This window comes from Myxocyprinus asiaticus, chromosome 18 (genome assembly GCF_019703515.2).
Source record: "Myxocyprinus asiaticus isolate MX2 ecotype Aquarium Trade chromosome 18, UBuf_Myxa_2, whole genome shotgun sequence".
NCBI classification, from domain to species: Eukaryota; Metazoa; Chordata; class Actinopteri; order Cypriniformes; family Catostomidae; genus Myxocyprinus; species Myxocyprinus asiaticus.
In genome coordinates, this window is record NC_059361.1 from 20,531,564 (window position 1) to 20,546,739 (window position 15,176).

The 15,176-nt window shown below is 37.3% G+C and overlaps 1 protein-coding gene across 3 annotated transcripts in view; it reads left to right on the forward strand.

The window, feature by feature from the left end:
- Positions 1-14,728, forward strand: part of LOC127455704 (FERM domain-containing protein 5) — a 152,401-nt gene extending 137,673 nt beyond the window's left edge. For 2 of the 3 annotated variants that reach the window (XM_051723765.1, XM_051723767.1), the window contains 4 exons: positions 1,112-1,186; positions 3,752-3,820; positions 4,029-4,135; positions 9,546-14,728. In XM_051723765.1, coding sequence (XP_051579725.1) covers positions 1,112-1,186; positions 3,752-3,820; positions 4,029-4,135; positions 9,546-10,135 — 841 coding nt within the window. In that variant the 3' untranslated portion in view covers positions 10,136-14,728. The remainder of the gene's footprint in view (positions 1-1,111; positions 1,187-3,751; positions 3,821-4,028; positions 4,136-9,545) is intronic. The other variant, XM_051723766.1, reaches the window with a different exon arrangement.
- The last annotated feature ends 448 nt before the right edge of the window (positions 14,729-15,176 follow it).

Genomic DNA, 15,176 nt, shown 5'->3' on the forward strand with positions numbered 1-15,176 from the left:
AATAGTGCAAGCGTTATGCGCAAGGCAATACCTTAAGTCATAAGCGCAAACTCAATGGGCATGACCATGAAGTTTTGGTATTTTCGTACAAGCATGCGCTAAGTCCAGGCGCCAGTGAGTTTGGCAAAATTGCCCACGCAACATGCAAAAGGCATGACCAAGTACCATTTAATTCTGAGGTTCTTCTCCGGTTATTCAACGTCTGCATCCTTTTATATAGTCCGTTCCCTCAAGTACCAACGATTTATGTGGTAGTGTAAATGGACTGTATGCAATGAATTAGAAGAATTGAAAATTACCCTCTTCTGTGCATTAACTGCATCCTTGTTGAATGTCAGGGATATTTCTATGACAACGACAAGCTCCTTTTATACACATGGAAAATGTGATTCTCACCAGAATTTGGATGTATGCGCCGTAATTATTATTAATAATTTTCATCTACTGACACACAAATCATGGCTAGTAAAAACAGTGATTGTATTGGCACGCACTTCAATTCTACTGGTCGATTTTGATTTTGACAAATGTAATTCATTTATTGAAACACTAAAAAATTTAAGCAAAAATATTTCTAAATTCAAACTATACTTTAAATGAAATGAAAATATAATAAAAATAAATAAGTGGTCAAAAGAATCCATTTAATTCCAAACATTTTACTCCCTCCAACTTGTTCCACCGACCCCTTTGGCAGTGACTTAAAAATCACTCTAAATTAGTAGTCAAAATTAAATCATAAATACAATTGTAAATATACAATAATAATAATATATCTAAACATAACAATAATAATAATAATTGAAAAAATAAACCATGACCTCTAGAAAGTTTAACACAAATCTCATAATTTTTAGTTTTAACATACGGCTTCTAAAGCAATAGATATATTACTCAAAATGAAGTAACTGGACATTTTATGATTGTCAAATGTTAGTGAACAAGTCCATAGTTGTGAATGACATCTGTTTTAACTTCACTTGGAGTCATCAGTCATTTTCTGGTATGTTTACGAAAAAACTAAAACAAAACGTTTTAAACAAAACAGTGTTTTCTTGTGCACATTCTGAAGTCCTTCTGAATTTAACCATTCCTCTCTGTCACTCCTCAGGTTGGAGAAGTCGAGCCAGGTTCGCACGGTGTCCAGCAGTAACCTGTTCTTCAAGGGCAGTCGTTTCCGCTACAGGTGAGTGTGGACAGACAGGCACAGTTCGGGTCACAACAGATGCCTGCTGCACCCTCAGGGGCCTCTCACAGAAGGACAGACCCCGTGCTCCAAAAACAACCTACTTTCCTTGTAACAGTCACATTGAGGTGGCTTTTTTAGAGCCAATGCACCAAAACTTGCTGCGGATGTAGCTGTGTATTCAGGCCACCTTTTAGTCACAAGCATTTATTTAATAACGGCAATTGTAACAGATGAATGGAGCCACTGGGGTAAGTAAACAAACAGCACAATCAATTATTATAGTGGGCTCACAGACACAAAAACACCTCATTTGGAAATTGATAACAGTTATATCTTCACTCCTTTGCAAGGAGACAGGCAGGATTTAAGGCATTTAAGGTCTCTGTTGGAGAGAGTTCAGTCACAGACTGAGAGACACAGATTGAGTTAGGAGAGGTGGCTCAATAAGGTTAATCTAATTCCTAAGCTTCATAGACTCTAGTCGTAGTGGTCACCATTGCTCAAAGTTACAGGAAACACAGTTCCCACAGAAAACGTGAGCGGATGAGAGGATTTTAACATGGTTGGAAGCGGTTGCTATTTTATCCTCAACTGTTCAGCAATTTTCTTCAGGTTGATTTTGATAAATGAAGCGTGGTTTTAGTTGGTTTCTGGCCAAAAATTTCTCAATCAATTTAAAGTGGGCAAAGTTTCGCTCTGGCTGTGAAAGTTAAGACATGTCCACACTAATGTGTTTTAAGTTGAAAACTCTGTTTTCTGCTTCCTAGTATTTTCCAAAGTATGCAGTACTTGAGAGAGTTTTCAGTGGAGAACGCTGTTCCAGTGTGGGTGAGAGGCGTAGACGTAGCTAAATCAACGTGTCTTCAACTGAAAACATATAAGTGTGGATGTGGCCTAAAACGTTTTTCTGTAAAATGTGAATCCTCATATTGTCCCGTTGTTTGCTCACACAAAATTTCTGCCAGATTCAACCAGTGCAAACGCACATACATTTGTTCTAACCTCTTTCTGATGTTGATGAATCCAGATTATTCTTAATGAGGAAGCGCATGCCTACAGTTAGTAATTAGAACAATACACACCCAAACAATTTCCATTTAAAAGTTTTTATCTTAAAACTCTTAAATCTTGGATGCACCCGCTGGCAGGCCCACCAAGAAAAAAATTATTATGAAAATATTAATAACTACACGCTTGACCAACACAAAAGAGTTATCGTTTTAAAGCTTAGAAGCTGTATTTTACAATGCATGTAGGCATTATGACCAAAACTGAACAAGTGCTTTGAAATTTGCAGACAAATCAGAAGTGTTCTGTTTTGATAATTTATCAATAATTTTGCACTGCACATTTTATTGTAATCAGCAAAAACATCAAACTGATCAAACAGCCATGTGTCATATGTCATTGGAAAGCTCTCAATGAGTAAAATACCAGTCTAAAATGTAGCGAGTAATAGCTAAGTATATGTCTTTGACATACATGATACATGCAAACAGGTATTGCTTTTATGCTGCATTTTTGCTTATAATTTTAAGAATTAAATGGAATATAAAATATCACATACCATTTTTATAGGAGGCGAATTATCTTTAAAATGAATCTTTATTCACAACGTATTCTGATGCATGGATCATTAGATAATCCACACAAAGCACAATGCCCACACAGCACATAATGTGCTATCTGGCTAAAAACACATTCCTGGATCAGATGACTTCAACGGAAATTATGAGGTATGTTGTCCAGCATCATGGAACCCTTAACCAATCGTATTAGGATTCAGATTGCTACAACCAGAGGTGGAAGTCATCCAAATATGATCAGAGAGGATCGTTCACTCTAATTACATGTGGCCACTAGGAGATGGCACCAAGTACATGACACAGACTCAATAATGGAACTGAATTAGTTACTCATGCCTGCATGCTTTGGAGAGAGGGCATACCTTTAGTCATTGTATTTGCATGCGTAAATAGTTCTTATGTACATTTATTGTGTTTTATTTTCTTGGAGATTCTTTTGGACACTCGGAGATGTTTTAGGAGACTAGGATAAATTACATCTTAAATGCTATAACTTTTGATTGCTTTGTCATATCAACACAAAATTTTACTCAGTTTCAGTTTACATGATTGGGAATAAAACAAAAGCTTTTTGGAGCTACCTTATTTACACCCTGAGATGTATATTATGTAATTTCAGAAAAATTAGAACAAAAAGTTTATTTTTGGCTCATGTTTCTTTTTATGATTCTTCAGCAGTGTCTTAGGCTGATATTCTCAGAATTTATCATAATCTATAACATAAAAAAAAAAAAAAAGTTTTCTTTAAAATGATACCAAACACTTGACCCTGCTTGTTTTTTGTTTTGTTTTTTTCCAAGTTATAAGCCTTTAATTTTGTGTATGCCACTGAAACAGGAAATCTTTAAAAACACCCTCAGCTTAAAGGGCTAAGTTTTGAAAACAAATTATGTGAAGATGTACTGATAAATTATTGATAAATGTATTGATAAATCACTGATAGTAAATGAGACCCATTGTTTTGGTTTTATTGCAGTGGAAGAGTAGCCAAAGAGGTCATGGAGCATAGTGCAAAAATTAAACGGGAACCTCCAGAAATACACAGGTATGCATCAGTTCTCATTTGTATTGGCTGTGTTCACTGTGTAATTGCCTACAGTGGGTCAGGGTCTTGGGTGGAGATGTCATGTGTGTGTTTTACACGTGTGTAAGTTAAGCCCTCCTGATTGATGCTTGTATGTGTAGGGCATACTGTAATGAAATAAATCAGGGTGTTGTTGATACTGTACTATAGTGTGTTTATGTGGTCACAGAGCTGGCCTGGTGCCTAGCAGAAGCTGTCCGTCCATCACTCATGGGCCACGACTTAGCAGTGTACCGCGCACCCGCCGGAGAGCCGTACACATATCCATCATGGAAGGTGAGAGTCCAGTTCAACCCATTTACCTGAGTCCAGCTCTATTCACAATGAAATACCAAAACCCTGAAACTATAGTAAATGTAACATTAAATGTCCATGTACTGAATGGTTTGGAATATTATCAAAATGCTGTGGGTAAATGGCCAACCTACAATATAGACTTGCATGTAAAAAGTGCCTTATCTATAATATAACAAAAACCATTTAAAGTTGCTCAAGTAGTTGCAAAAACTAGAAAACTAAGTTAAAACTTCAGCTAAAATACCACATTCAGGGAATGCTTGTGCAGCTAATTTTCTTTAGATATTTGACAAAAATCATGGACATGAACTTTTCATTTTCATTAAGATTTTACATTAAAATTTATATAAATATGCATATGGGAAAGTGTATATTTTAGATCTTGTAACTGGTCACCATTTCTTTTATGTTTTTCACCCTTTTCGATTGCATGATTTTCGGTTGCTGTTCCTTTAAATTGTCCTGCGTTGTGACAAATAACTTTTTAAACATACAAATATTCCCTGTAGTTTTTCAATTAATATGAAGTCATAAAATCTGCATGCATAGTAATTATAAAATAATTAATAATTATAATAATTGTTTTGCACACATACTGTAAACATATACATTAACCACAGGCAGTATCTGAAGCTGACTGAGTCCTCTCTTATGAGAGTGGAGTTGCAGGTGTCCCTGTCAGTCAGGCCATTCTATTTCTGTGCCAGCTTTGTACAGTTAGTACTATACGCTGCCCTGTGGCACCAGCAGTGCCATCTTGTCCCACCCATTTCAAGGCTTACCAGTGTCCCTCTGTCCACCCCCCTCATTCAGGTTTTCATCTGATAGGTCTAGCATTCATCACAAGCATCACAACAGAGTAAAGGCTACAACTGAGTTTGCACTGTACGAAGATAAGGCGTAGTTGAATCTCTGGCCACTCTGGCCACTTTTTTTTAACTCAGTAGAGATCACCTTCAGATGTTGTAAAGAGCTTGTTAGTGCAGATGTCTCAGAGAGCTGGGGAGGATAAAGTCAACTATTCTTCATGTGCTGACTGTGAGTCTTCAAGGAGTATTAATACCCAACTCTGAAAATAGACAGGGCCTTTCTCTCCATTTAAGTCACTGGCTGTGGGAGGGAGGAGGTGAGGGGCCATTCCAGCCTGGGTGGGGTTGAATCATTGCTGTCTTGGGGTGCCTATTTTGTGCTGTGTGCTACCAGTTACCTTTACCAGCACAGCCAATTCTTTAACCAGCAGCCCAGGGTGGAAAGAGGGCACCGGTAACAGGGTTTGTACTTGTTCGCACATTCTCTAAAAACTACACCAGCTGCAGTTACTTGCTTTTGGAGCCAAGCATGGTAAAGTGCCTAATCCGCATCACCACGCGGGTGAACGTTCACCTGCGCATGATCAACCACTGCTATCGAGATGTAAAGGTACGGGTGCTGAGTTTGGGGCCTCGTATGCTGGGTAAGGCCCTTGGTGTGCTGCCTCTTTACCCAGCCCTCACCGGGCAGCAGGACAAGCATGGGGCATCACCTTTGCCTATGACTTCACCTCCTAATGGAATGCCCAGCACACCTTTAGGTAAATGTGTGTTTGTTGCATTTTACATGCTTGAATGAGCTTTAATTTTAAATTGCTTTCCATTTTGCATCAGTTTTTTTATGGTAGACCATTGATGTTGACAGAATGATGGACAATTGCATTTTTGGGCTGTAAAGGTTTGCCTTTTGTTTATTAGGTTTAACTAAAAGTCTGTTTCAGTTGATATTTTTCTGATGAAATTGGATTTCCAATCAGGGTTTCCAATCACATGAGATGAGATTAGAGGTGCGAACTGCCCAATAAAGAAAAGGCACACAAAGTTTGGTTACTGACAAAGTGTGTTCTTCTCAAGAAAGGGCTCTTCTTATGCTCTGATCAAAATAAATTTCAGATGACCTGAACTGAACTGTAGAGATGCACAAAGTTGGAAGATTTCAGAAGCGTTTCTAATGGCCTGGATGTACTTCAGTCAGCAGTCTATAAATGTAAGACATGCAGTACTGTTGCTACTCTTCTAAGGAATAGCTGTCTGGCAAAGATAAGGCCAGAGGGAAACGGGCATACAGCAAGTTGAAAAAAAAAAAACCTTGAGTTAACAAAACTTTGGGATAAAAGAACCTGCAGATATCACATTTCATATTTCCCGGAAATGGCGGAAATGCTTAACACAATGTTTGGAGGACTGCATAACAAAACTACAACATCATCCCAACTGTGAAGTATGGTGGAGGGAGCATCATAATATCAGAGAAGCCATTTATCACCTCAAGGTTAAGTTGGGTGATGCAAGGCATTTTACTCTACAGACAAATCAACAAAGGAATCCATGGAATTACACTGAAGGAAACTTGTGTCTAGACCTCAGTTCCGTTGAAATGCTGTGGCATGACCTGAAGAGAGCTGAACCAGCAAGTAACACCATATATCAATGAAAAGAAAAAGTTTTGTTGGAAGGAATGGCCTAATATTTCTCGAATCTAATGTCTAAGTCTGAGCAGCATGTCTGGTGGAGGTGATTGCTGCTAAAGAAAATTCAATCACCAGTTACTGAAGCGTTCACATAAGCTGCTTTTCCACCATCAGGCCAATGGTTCTTAGCACTGTGAGGTACGGTTCCAGTAGCATTTATACTTGAGCACAGTTCGGCACGGCACGATTGCAACCCCATCTCGGCCCGGACTCCTCGGTATGGTTAGCTAACTGTGCTCAACCGTGCTGTTGGAATGACTTTAGTATGTGGCGACTCATGATTGTCAATCTGCCAGCTACCTAGATACAAATGAGTTACTTTGGCATTGGGAAAGTTCACTATTATGAGGTTATTAAATTTTTATTTAAAAAAATGTGTATGTTTGGTTTATTTTCTAGTGTAGTACATTATTTTTCTACACACTTTTTTTTTTGTCTGAGAGGTATACAGCTCTGGAAACAATTAAGAGACCACTGCAAAATGATCAGTTTCTCTGGATTTACTATTTATATGTATGTGTTTGAGTAAAATGAACATTTTTGTTTTATTCTATAAAGTACTGACAACATTACTCATAAATTCCAAATAAAAATATTGTCATTTAGAGCATTTATTTGCAGAAAATGACAACTGGTCAAAATAATAAAAAAGATGCAGTGTTTTCAGACCTTGAATAATGCAAAGGAAACAAGTTCATATTCATAGGATCGGTGATGATCTGTGATGATCTGCTTCAGCAAGGCTGGAATCGGGCAGATTTGTCTTTGTGAAGGACGCCTGAATTAAGCCATGTACAAGGTTATCCTGGAAGAAAACTTGCTTCCTTCTGCTCTGACAATGTTCCCCAACTCTGAGGATTGTTTTTTCCAGCAGGATAATGCTCCATGCCACACAGTCAGGTCAGTCAAGGTGAGGATGAAGGACACCGGATCAAGACCATCATGGCCAGCCCAATCTCCAGACCTGAACCCCATTGAAAACCTCTGGAATGTGATCAAGAGGAAGATGGATGGCCACAAGCCATCAAACAAAGCCGAGCTGCTAAAATTTTTGCGCCAGAAGTGGCATAAAGTCACCCAACAGCAATGTGAAAGACTGGTAGAGAGCATGCCAAGACGCATGAAAGCTGTGATTGAAAATCAGGGTTATTCCACCAAATATTGATTTCTGAACTCTTCCTAAGTTTGAACATTAGTATTGTGTTGTTTATAAATAAATATGAACTTGTTTTCTTTGCATTATTCAAGATCTGAATTTTTTGTTATTTTGACCAGTTGTCATTTTCTGCAAATAAATGCTCTAAATAACAATATGTTTATTTGGAATTTGGGAGAAATGTTGTCAGTACTTTACTGAATAAAACAAAAAAATGTCATTTTACTCAAACACATACCTATAAATAGTAGATGCAGAGAAACTGATAATTTTGCAGTGGTCTCTTAATTTTTCCACAGCTGTACGCTAGCTAGCTCATTAAATTCATATAATATATCATTATATTACTTGTATAATATTTTGTCAACTAATGTCATTTTTTAGCTAGTTTTGGAACTTTTACCTTTCTGTGTGTTCGTGTCCGGTGGCATGTACAACCCCTCAGCAAATTATGGTAAACCTCTCGCCTTTTTCTCTTTGCATATCTTTTCCTGACATGGGACATATCATTCCTGTTCTTTAGCAGAATAAGAACCAGGGGAAAAAGCAGTCTTAAAAACTGGAATGTGCATCATCAATAGCGCATCTCGCTCCAATGTTTTCCGCTCACGCCGCCACCAACTGATGTATTTTTTACATAAATTCAAGCACCACATTGGAAAAAGAGACCGTAATCAACACAGAACAGCACGGTTTCACAACAAGAACCCTTTGGCTATAGTTTTTCCAGCTGTGATTGTTTAACACAATGCTTTCAATAAGTAAGTTTCCATGCACTTTAAAAGTTCCATTTCAGTAGGACTAAAATAAAATTGTCTTTTTCTAATGTCATGTAAATGCTTTTGTCCGAATGAAATCATACCAGTCCGATTTTTGCAAACTCATACTAATGTACCTAGATAATGCGATTGCACAGTAGCTCGGCTTTGTCGTGTATACGTGACATGTTAATTGGACCACAACTAGCCTCTGTGTTTTGCCCTTGCTCCAAAAGACAGAGGATACCTAGACAAATAAAGACTGTTGCTCGACTTCACAAAAACCTCCTGTAGATCGATTATATCTGCTCATGTGAATGTACTGAATGTTGACACAAAGTGCAACTATTTAGTTTGCAATTAAAGAATACTGTATTTGTCTATTATTGAAACTTGAAAAGCAGAACACATTTTTATCAATAAGTAATACCTGAATAGCTAAATTACAGGGCTCTTTAAACCCAATGAAATGAGAGCTGATTTCTGCCTTGAATAGTTTTGTGCACAAATGCAGAAGTGCTTTCATGTCTACTTTGACCATTTTTCTCTTCAGAAGGGTGTTTAAAATTATGAACAAGAAGCCTTTGGTTGAGCTGTAAAATGTCACATCATTTAAAAGAAGAAATCCTAATCCCTTCACATTAGAATAGAGATGTAACATATCTGCAATGACACACTCAAGAATCTAAAGCTTCGCAAAAGCTCATCTGATTCTCGGCTGTGCTGACTTTGAGTTCCTTGAGGAAAAGGTTATGCAAAAATTTAAGCACAATGATTTATATGGAATATTTGCAGCATTTTCACTTTGCAATGAAATGGGACTCTGTGCTCTCTTACTGTGGCAAAATCCTCTTAAAATGAAGCCACTCAAGATGTTTAAACTGAACCCACCCCCCCATCTGCCTCTAAAGATCTGTCTGCTCTGCTTAAATTGTGTGCTTTGTCTCTTTCCCTTTTTCCCTTTCTGCTGCCCAGGCTTGGAATCCTTACGGGATAGTGCGCACTCCACTCCCGTGCGCTCGGTGTCCCATGGCGAATCCTTCATCCCACGTTCGCGTAGTCAGGTTACGGATTCCGGTGACAGGACAGCAGTCATCTCGGACGAGACCTACAGTCCATCAGACAGTGTGCTGCCAACGCCAGTGGCCGAGCACAGCCTGGAGCTGGCTGTCTCACGACAGATAAATGGCGCCCCCTGCAGCATAGAGGAGGAGAAAGAGTCGGAGGCGGGAACGCCCAGTGTGGGCAATGTGGCCGAGTTGGGAGCGGACAGTCGGGTGGCAGCCCCCTTGAGGGGAGGTGGGGAGGCCGCGCTCAGCGAGGCGGAACAGGTGAATAAGTTTGTTTTAAGTGTACTCCGTCTGCTCCTTGTGACCATTGGACTCCTCTTTGTCTTGCTCCTCCTCCTCATCATCCTTACTGAGTCCGACCTTGACATTGCATTTTTACGTGATATCCGCCAGACCCCCGAGTTTGAGCAGTTCCATTACGAATATTTTTGTCCCCTCAGACGGTGGTTTGCCTGCAAGCTCCGCTGGGTGGGCGGGCTGCTCATTAACAAGTGAAAGTGAGGCAATAAAGCACGTAAAGCCTCCCTCGTGGGGTTGAGAAGAAGCTAAACACATGGAGAGAGAGAGAGAGAGAGAGAGAGAGAGACGGAGGGCACCGACCTGTCCCAACCATGAACCCAGCTTCTTTTATGATACTCCTGCTGACTTGTGGTGGACCATCAGTCCCACAGCTCCTCTTCTCATCCACTTTCAGTTCTTTCTCCCCTTTTTCTCTTTTTGCATTTTTACACATTTTTGACCTTCCTCTTTTACTTTATTATTATTATTATTAATTTTTTTTACAAAAACTTTTCATTACTTTACAATTTTTTCTGGATTTCAGGTCATTTCAAGTATTTTATTTTTTCAAAAAAATAAAAAATAAATAAAAATTAAATTTAAAGAACTGAATTATATTGTTAAATAGGGATGAAATATTTAGTTGCAACAAGAGAACGTTGCTTTCATTTATATTTATTTTACAATAATGATTATTAAAGTCTCTAAGAATGTGATGTATTAAGTGCAGTAAGATGGCAAGGCTTGTTGGCACAGTATGGTAGGACTGGAAAGCAGGAGAATCTGAAAAATGGTGGAAAATGGAGTTTATGCATAATTCATATCCATCATTAATCCATCATTTAACTCTTAGTAATTTTCTGAAGGCTGCTATAATTTACCAAATTGATGATCAGATCAGAAGAGGGTTACTGTATATGTAATGTAAGAATGAGCAAGTTATTTCAGAAGTGAGACTGGAGGCAAGTGTGAAAAAATGTTTAATTGAATAAAAACGATGGGTACTTTTGAGTTCTGTGTTCGGTGACTTGATTCTTAGGGTGTCAAATATGTTTTAAAAATATACTAATTGTGTAGGCGGTAGGAAGCTGTGAAGTAGAAATAATTTTAAAAGGTTCTTTCTAATGGATACAGAAAAATTAATCGGTATAAATTGTGTACTGTCATGTGACCCAATAGTGTCAATATCTGTTAAAGTATTCATGGTTGATTTAAAAGCAACTAGCACCAATAGAACCTGTCTAGATAGATGTGCAATACTGTAAGGTTTTGATTTAAAGAAACAAGTACATCCATTTATTGATTTTCCTGAGGATGTGCATTTATTATTATTATTATTATTATTATTATTATTATTATTAATTTCATTCATCCTGAGTCTTTCTAAATCGAAAGATGTCCCATTATATAAATAATTTTTTTTTTTTTTTTTTTAATTCCATATCAACCTTGCTCTTAAGTTTGTACTATGTGGATACCATGCTATAATTACTCTTCATTACAATAACAATGCTGTACTTTTTGTACAAAAGTAGTTAGTTTCCTAATATATTGACAGTTTTCCATGTATATTTTAACAAAACAGAAATGTTATTTTGTTATTAAAGATTAAATTATACCTTTTTTAGCTCTGTGTTTCAGATGAGGTCTAGAATTTATGGTGTTTCTGCCAAGGGAGACATAAGAAAGATTTTTATCCAGATCCACAACACATGTCCAATTCTGTCACTTAACCAGCAATGAGTAAACTGTATCGAGTTTGGATGTCCCTGTGCTTTGTATATTGGTAAAGACCCTGCATTTAAGCAATATTGATTGCTTTACACTCAGTTTAGCCAAAAGGCTGCCTGTGTATGTTTGTGTATGTGCTCTTTTTTTTTTTCTTTTTTTTTTTACAATCAGTGTTACTGGCAATATGTACCTGAAGTCCAGGATTAGTCTTTAGTACACCATATCCTGATTTGTCTATGATGTATTTAGTAATTTATTTGAAGACAGAAATTATTCTTCCAGTGACATGCCAGTTGGACAGGGATTGTTTATTTCTGCAAATACAAGATTATCTTATGTCTGCCCCTTTGAAAGTGCTATTGTTTTTGTGTGTGTATGGGAAAGAGAAAAACTGAGAATACTGAACACACAAGAAAAGACTTAATATTTTTGTGTAGAGTGAAAGAGACTGGGATTGAGAAACAAGGAATGCATAGGCAGTGGTAATGACAGTAGTAAAGATGTTGGAAGGGTGATGATATTTTAGGGCTTACATTGGAATTCACACTACAATAAATTACAATAATTGTCACAGCAGCTTTTGCCTTTAGTATTAGTTTTTGGCAGCTCACACAGATTGGTTGTACTCTTCTGGTATGGTTATTTAAAATTAGCATACCTCTTTCCACCAAATGCAACAAATGATTAGCTACCTTCTGAGAAATTACCACGGTGTAAATCTGCAATCAACAGTGGCTGAAATGTGTTTTAGGAAGGGGCTGTGTTTAGCCAGACTGCAATACTGCTAATCAGCCAGCTAATGTGTTTGATTAGTATTTGATAACCTATTTCACCTAAAACAAACATGAGATGCATGGAACACTGTTGCAACAAATTGTATGAAACCTCTAACCCATGGAAAACACGGATAAGGTGTAGTTAAATTCTAGGAAGGAATTTGAGAGGCATTAGAGTTATGCATGTCTCTTACTTTGAAGTATCCATGCATGCATTTTTAACATCTCTGATGTTCCAAATTATTAATAGCATTGTGGTGGCTTAGGTCTATTTACATTTTTTTGGAGAACTTGATTAAAGGGTTGTTTTCATAGTACAACAAGACAACAGTTGCTACTAGCATACCATTGAGGTTGGATATTATTGATTTAGAAAATCAAATTAAAGGGTTAGTTCACCCAAAAATGAAAATTCTCTTATCATTTACTCACCCTCATGCAATCCCAGATGTTTATGACTTTCTTTCTAATGCTGAACACAAAGATTTTAAAATAAAATAAAAAGATTTCAAAAATTAAGAGAATAGAAGATTTTATTAAATTTTACTCACTGACAGCATTATGTAGCCTCAGTCCTGCATGTCAACACCATTCAATAAGCAATAACCTGTTGAATTATCGAAAAGGATGAGTGATCTTTTTGATTGTTTGTGCTGTTGTGTAGCAAGTCGGACTACCTGATGATCTGTAAGAAGTAAGGAACAAATACATTTAATTTGAGTTAAAGACACAAAATTGTTCATTTTTTATGATGATCATTTCCAAAAATTTGCTACATTTTATACTCATTGTAACTACTTGTCATTGTGTTTTGATTCTGAACTTCCAGAGTTCTATGGTTCTCTTTGTTCTTGAGGTGTTATTGCACAAGTTCCACAGAGAAAAGCTGCAAGCTACACAGGCTCCTTCCTAGACACATAGATCAAGGGCAGTCACTACTTTGTGACCTTGTGAGCCTCTACTTTTGGCTCTAGAAAGTTTACATATACTATACTATATGGCCAGGTTTGACTGTGACGAATGCACTGGTCCTTTAAAGGACAGTTGTCAGCTAAATTGGTTCATCATTTCATTAGTCAACAAAATGGGTTATTTTATAAGGTCTTTGTAAACCAGTAAAGGATTTTTTATGCTTAAGTGCTGCAATGTTAAGCATAGGAGGAGCTGCATTGATGTGGAGTTGAACACCTGCCATTACACTTATCAAATGAAAAGTAGATTTTCAGGAGTATTACACTGCAGACAAAGTACTTCACTAGCTTAAAATATATAGTCTGACACCAAGTACAAAATGTTATGGCTTCAAGTGATCCAGCTCAAATGTGAGCCTATTAAAGATGGTGGTTTTAACATAAAAAATGTGGTAGTTAAATATTGGTCTGCAATTTTGAAATCATGTTATTGACTGGCCACTGTTCTTTAATTAAAACCTGTTGATGTGCATGCCCCCCCACCAGAACTGATGTCACTTTGCTTAAATGAGTTCACATTTACTATATAGTCTAGTCAAAATAAAGTTAATGTTTATTATGAACAATTTTGAACAGCACACTCTATAAATGTGAACTCATTTAAGCAAAGTAAAGTCAGGGCCATGGGTGGGGTCAATGAGCTTCAACAGGTTTTTAAGATGTTGAGCTGTATTGTGACACACTGGTGAGTTGAGCAGGCAACTTATTCCAAGCAAGGCCAAGGTTTTCTCTAGGTTCACAAAGGAGATGCTTACAGAAGATACAAGGGTTCAAATGTACAAGAGCCACTTGTTCTGGCTCTGACACTCAATGACAGCATTAGACTGCAGCTGTGGGACCTCTCAGACCGCCTGGGTTTATTGCTGATCATTATTCTCTCATTAAACCCAGGTACTTATCAGAATGAATGCATTGCTCCTTATGTAGATTCCCTAATTATTTGGAAAAATCTGACTTTACGTGAACCTTTGCGGTCATATCCCATGCCGCGCTAAAATTCAATAAATATTAGTGCCGTTAACGTTTATCTTACTGTACTGTGCTTTTGTCACTCTGCCAACACCATATACATGAACATTTGTTTTTGCATAGATGTCTTTGGGCATGTCTTTCTGTAATCTGCATCTGGACTGGAGGTTGACTTTTAGTTCCTTATATCAAATATATAAAAATGTATGTGCCAAATGCAGTTCCTGTTAAGTCAGATTCATTCCAAAATCATCTTTGTCCTGTAGGAAACCTTCCATGCAAAATGGTCAAAGAAATTGTTTCACTGATAAGTCTCTTGTAACTGGTGCCATGGAAATATTCAAAATTGAAATAAACTTTCAAAAGAGTTTAAGGTATCTTGTGGTTTATAGTTCTGAGTGCAAAATGCTGTATTTATAGGAAATGTTCAGCTAGCTTTATAATTCAGGAAACTAAATCCTCACCTTCAGCCCTTTCTACAAGGTCAATATTTAATGAACTATGACAACTTCATTTACAGTAAAGTAGGGCATCTCAGTTTCACTTTGGCATTTCTCATAAGCCTTAACCCCCAAAATACTTTAAATTCTCTACTATTATTAAATGAATAAATTATCTAATTCCTTTTAAAAGGATTAAAATTAAGGATAAAATATAGCCGCAAGCGGCAATCATCGGGGTCCAAGCACATGAGAAGAAATAACCAAATAATCAGAATTGACAGAAATGATCCAGTGGATGCCAAATTATACATAAAAGCTGCTGAAAGCTGATTGGTCGATGGCGGCCATGTTTTTTCAAAATATGCGA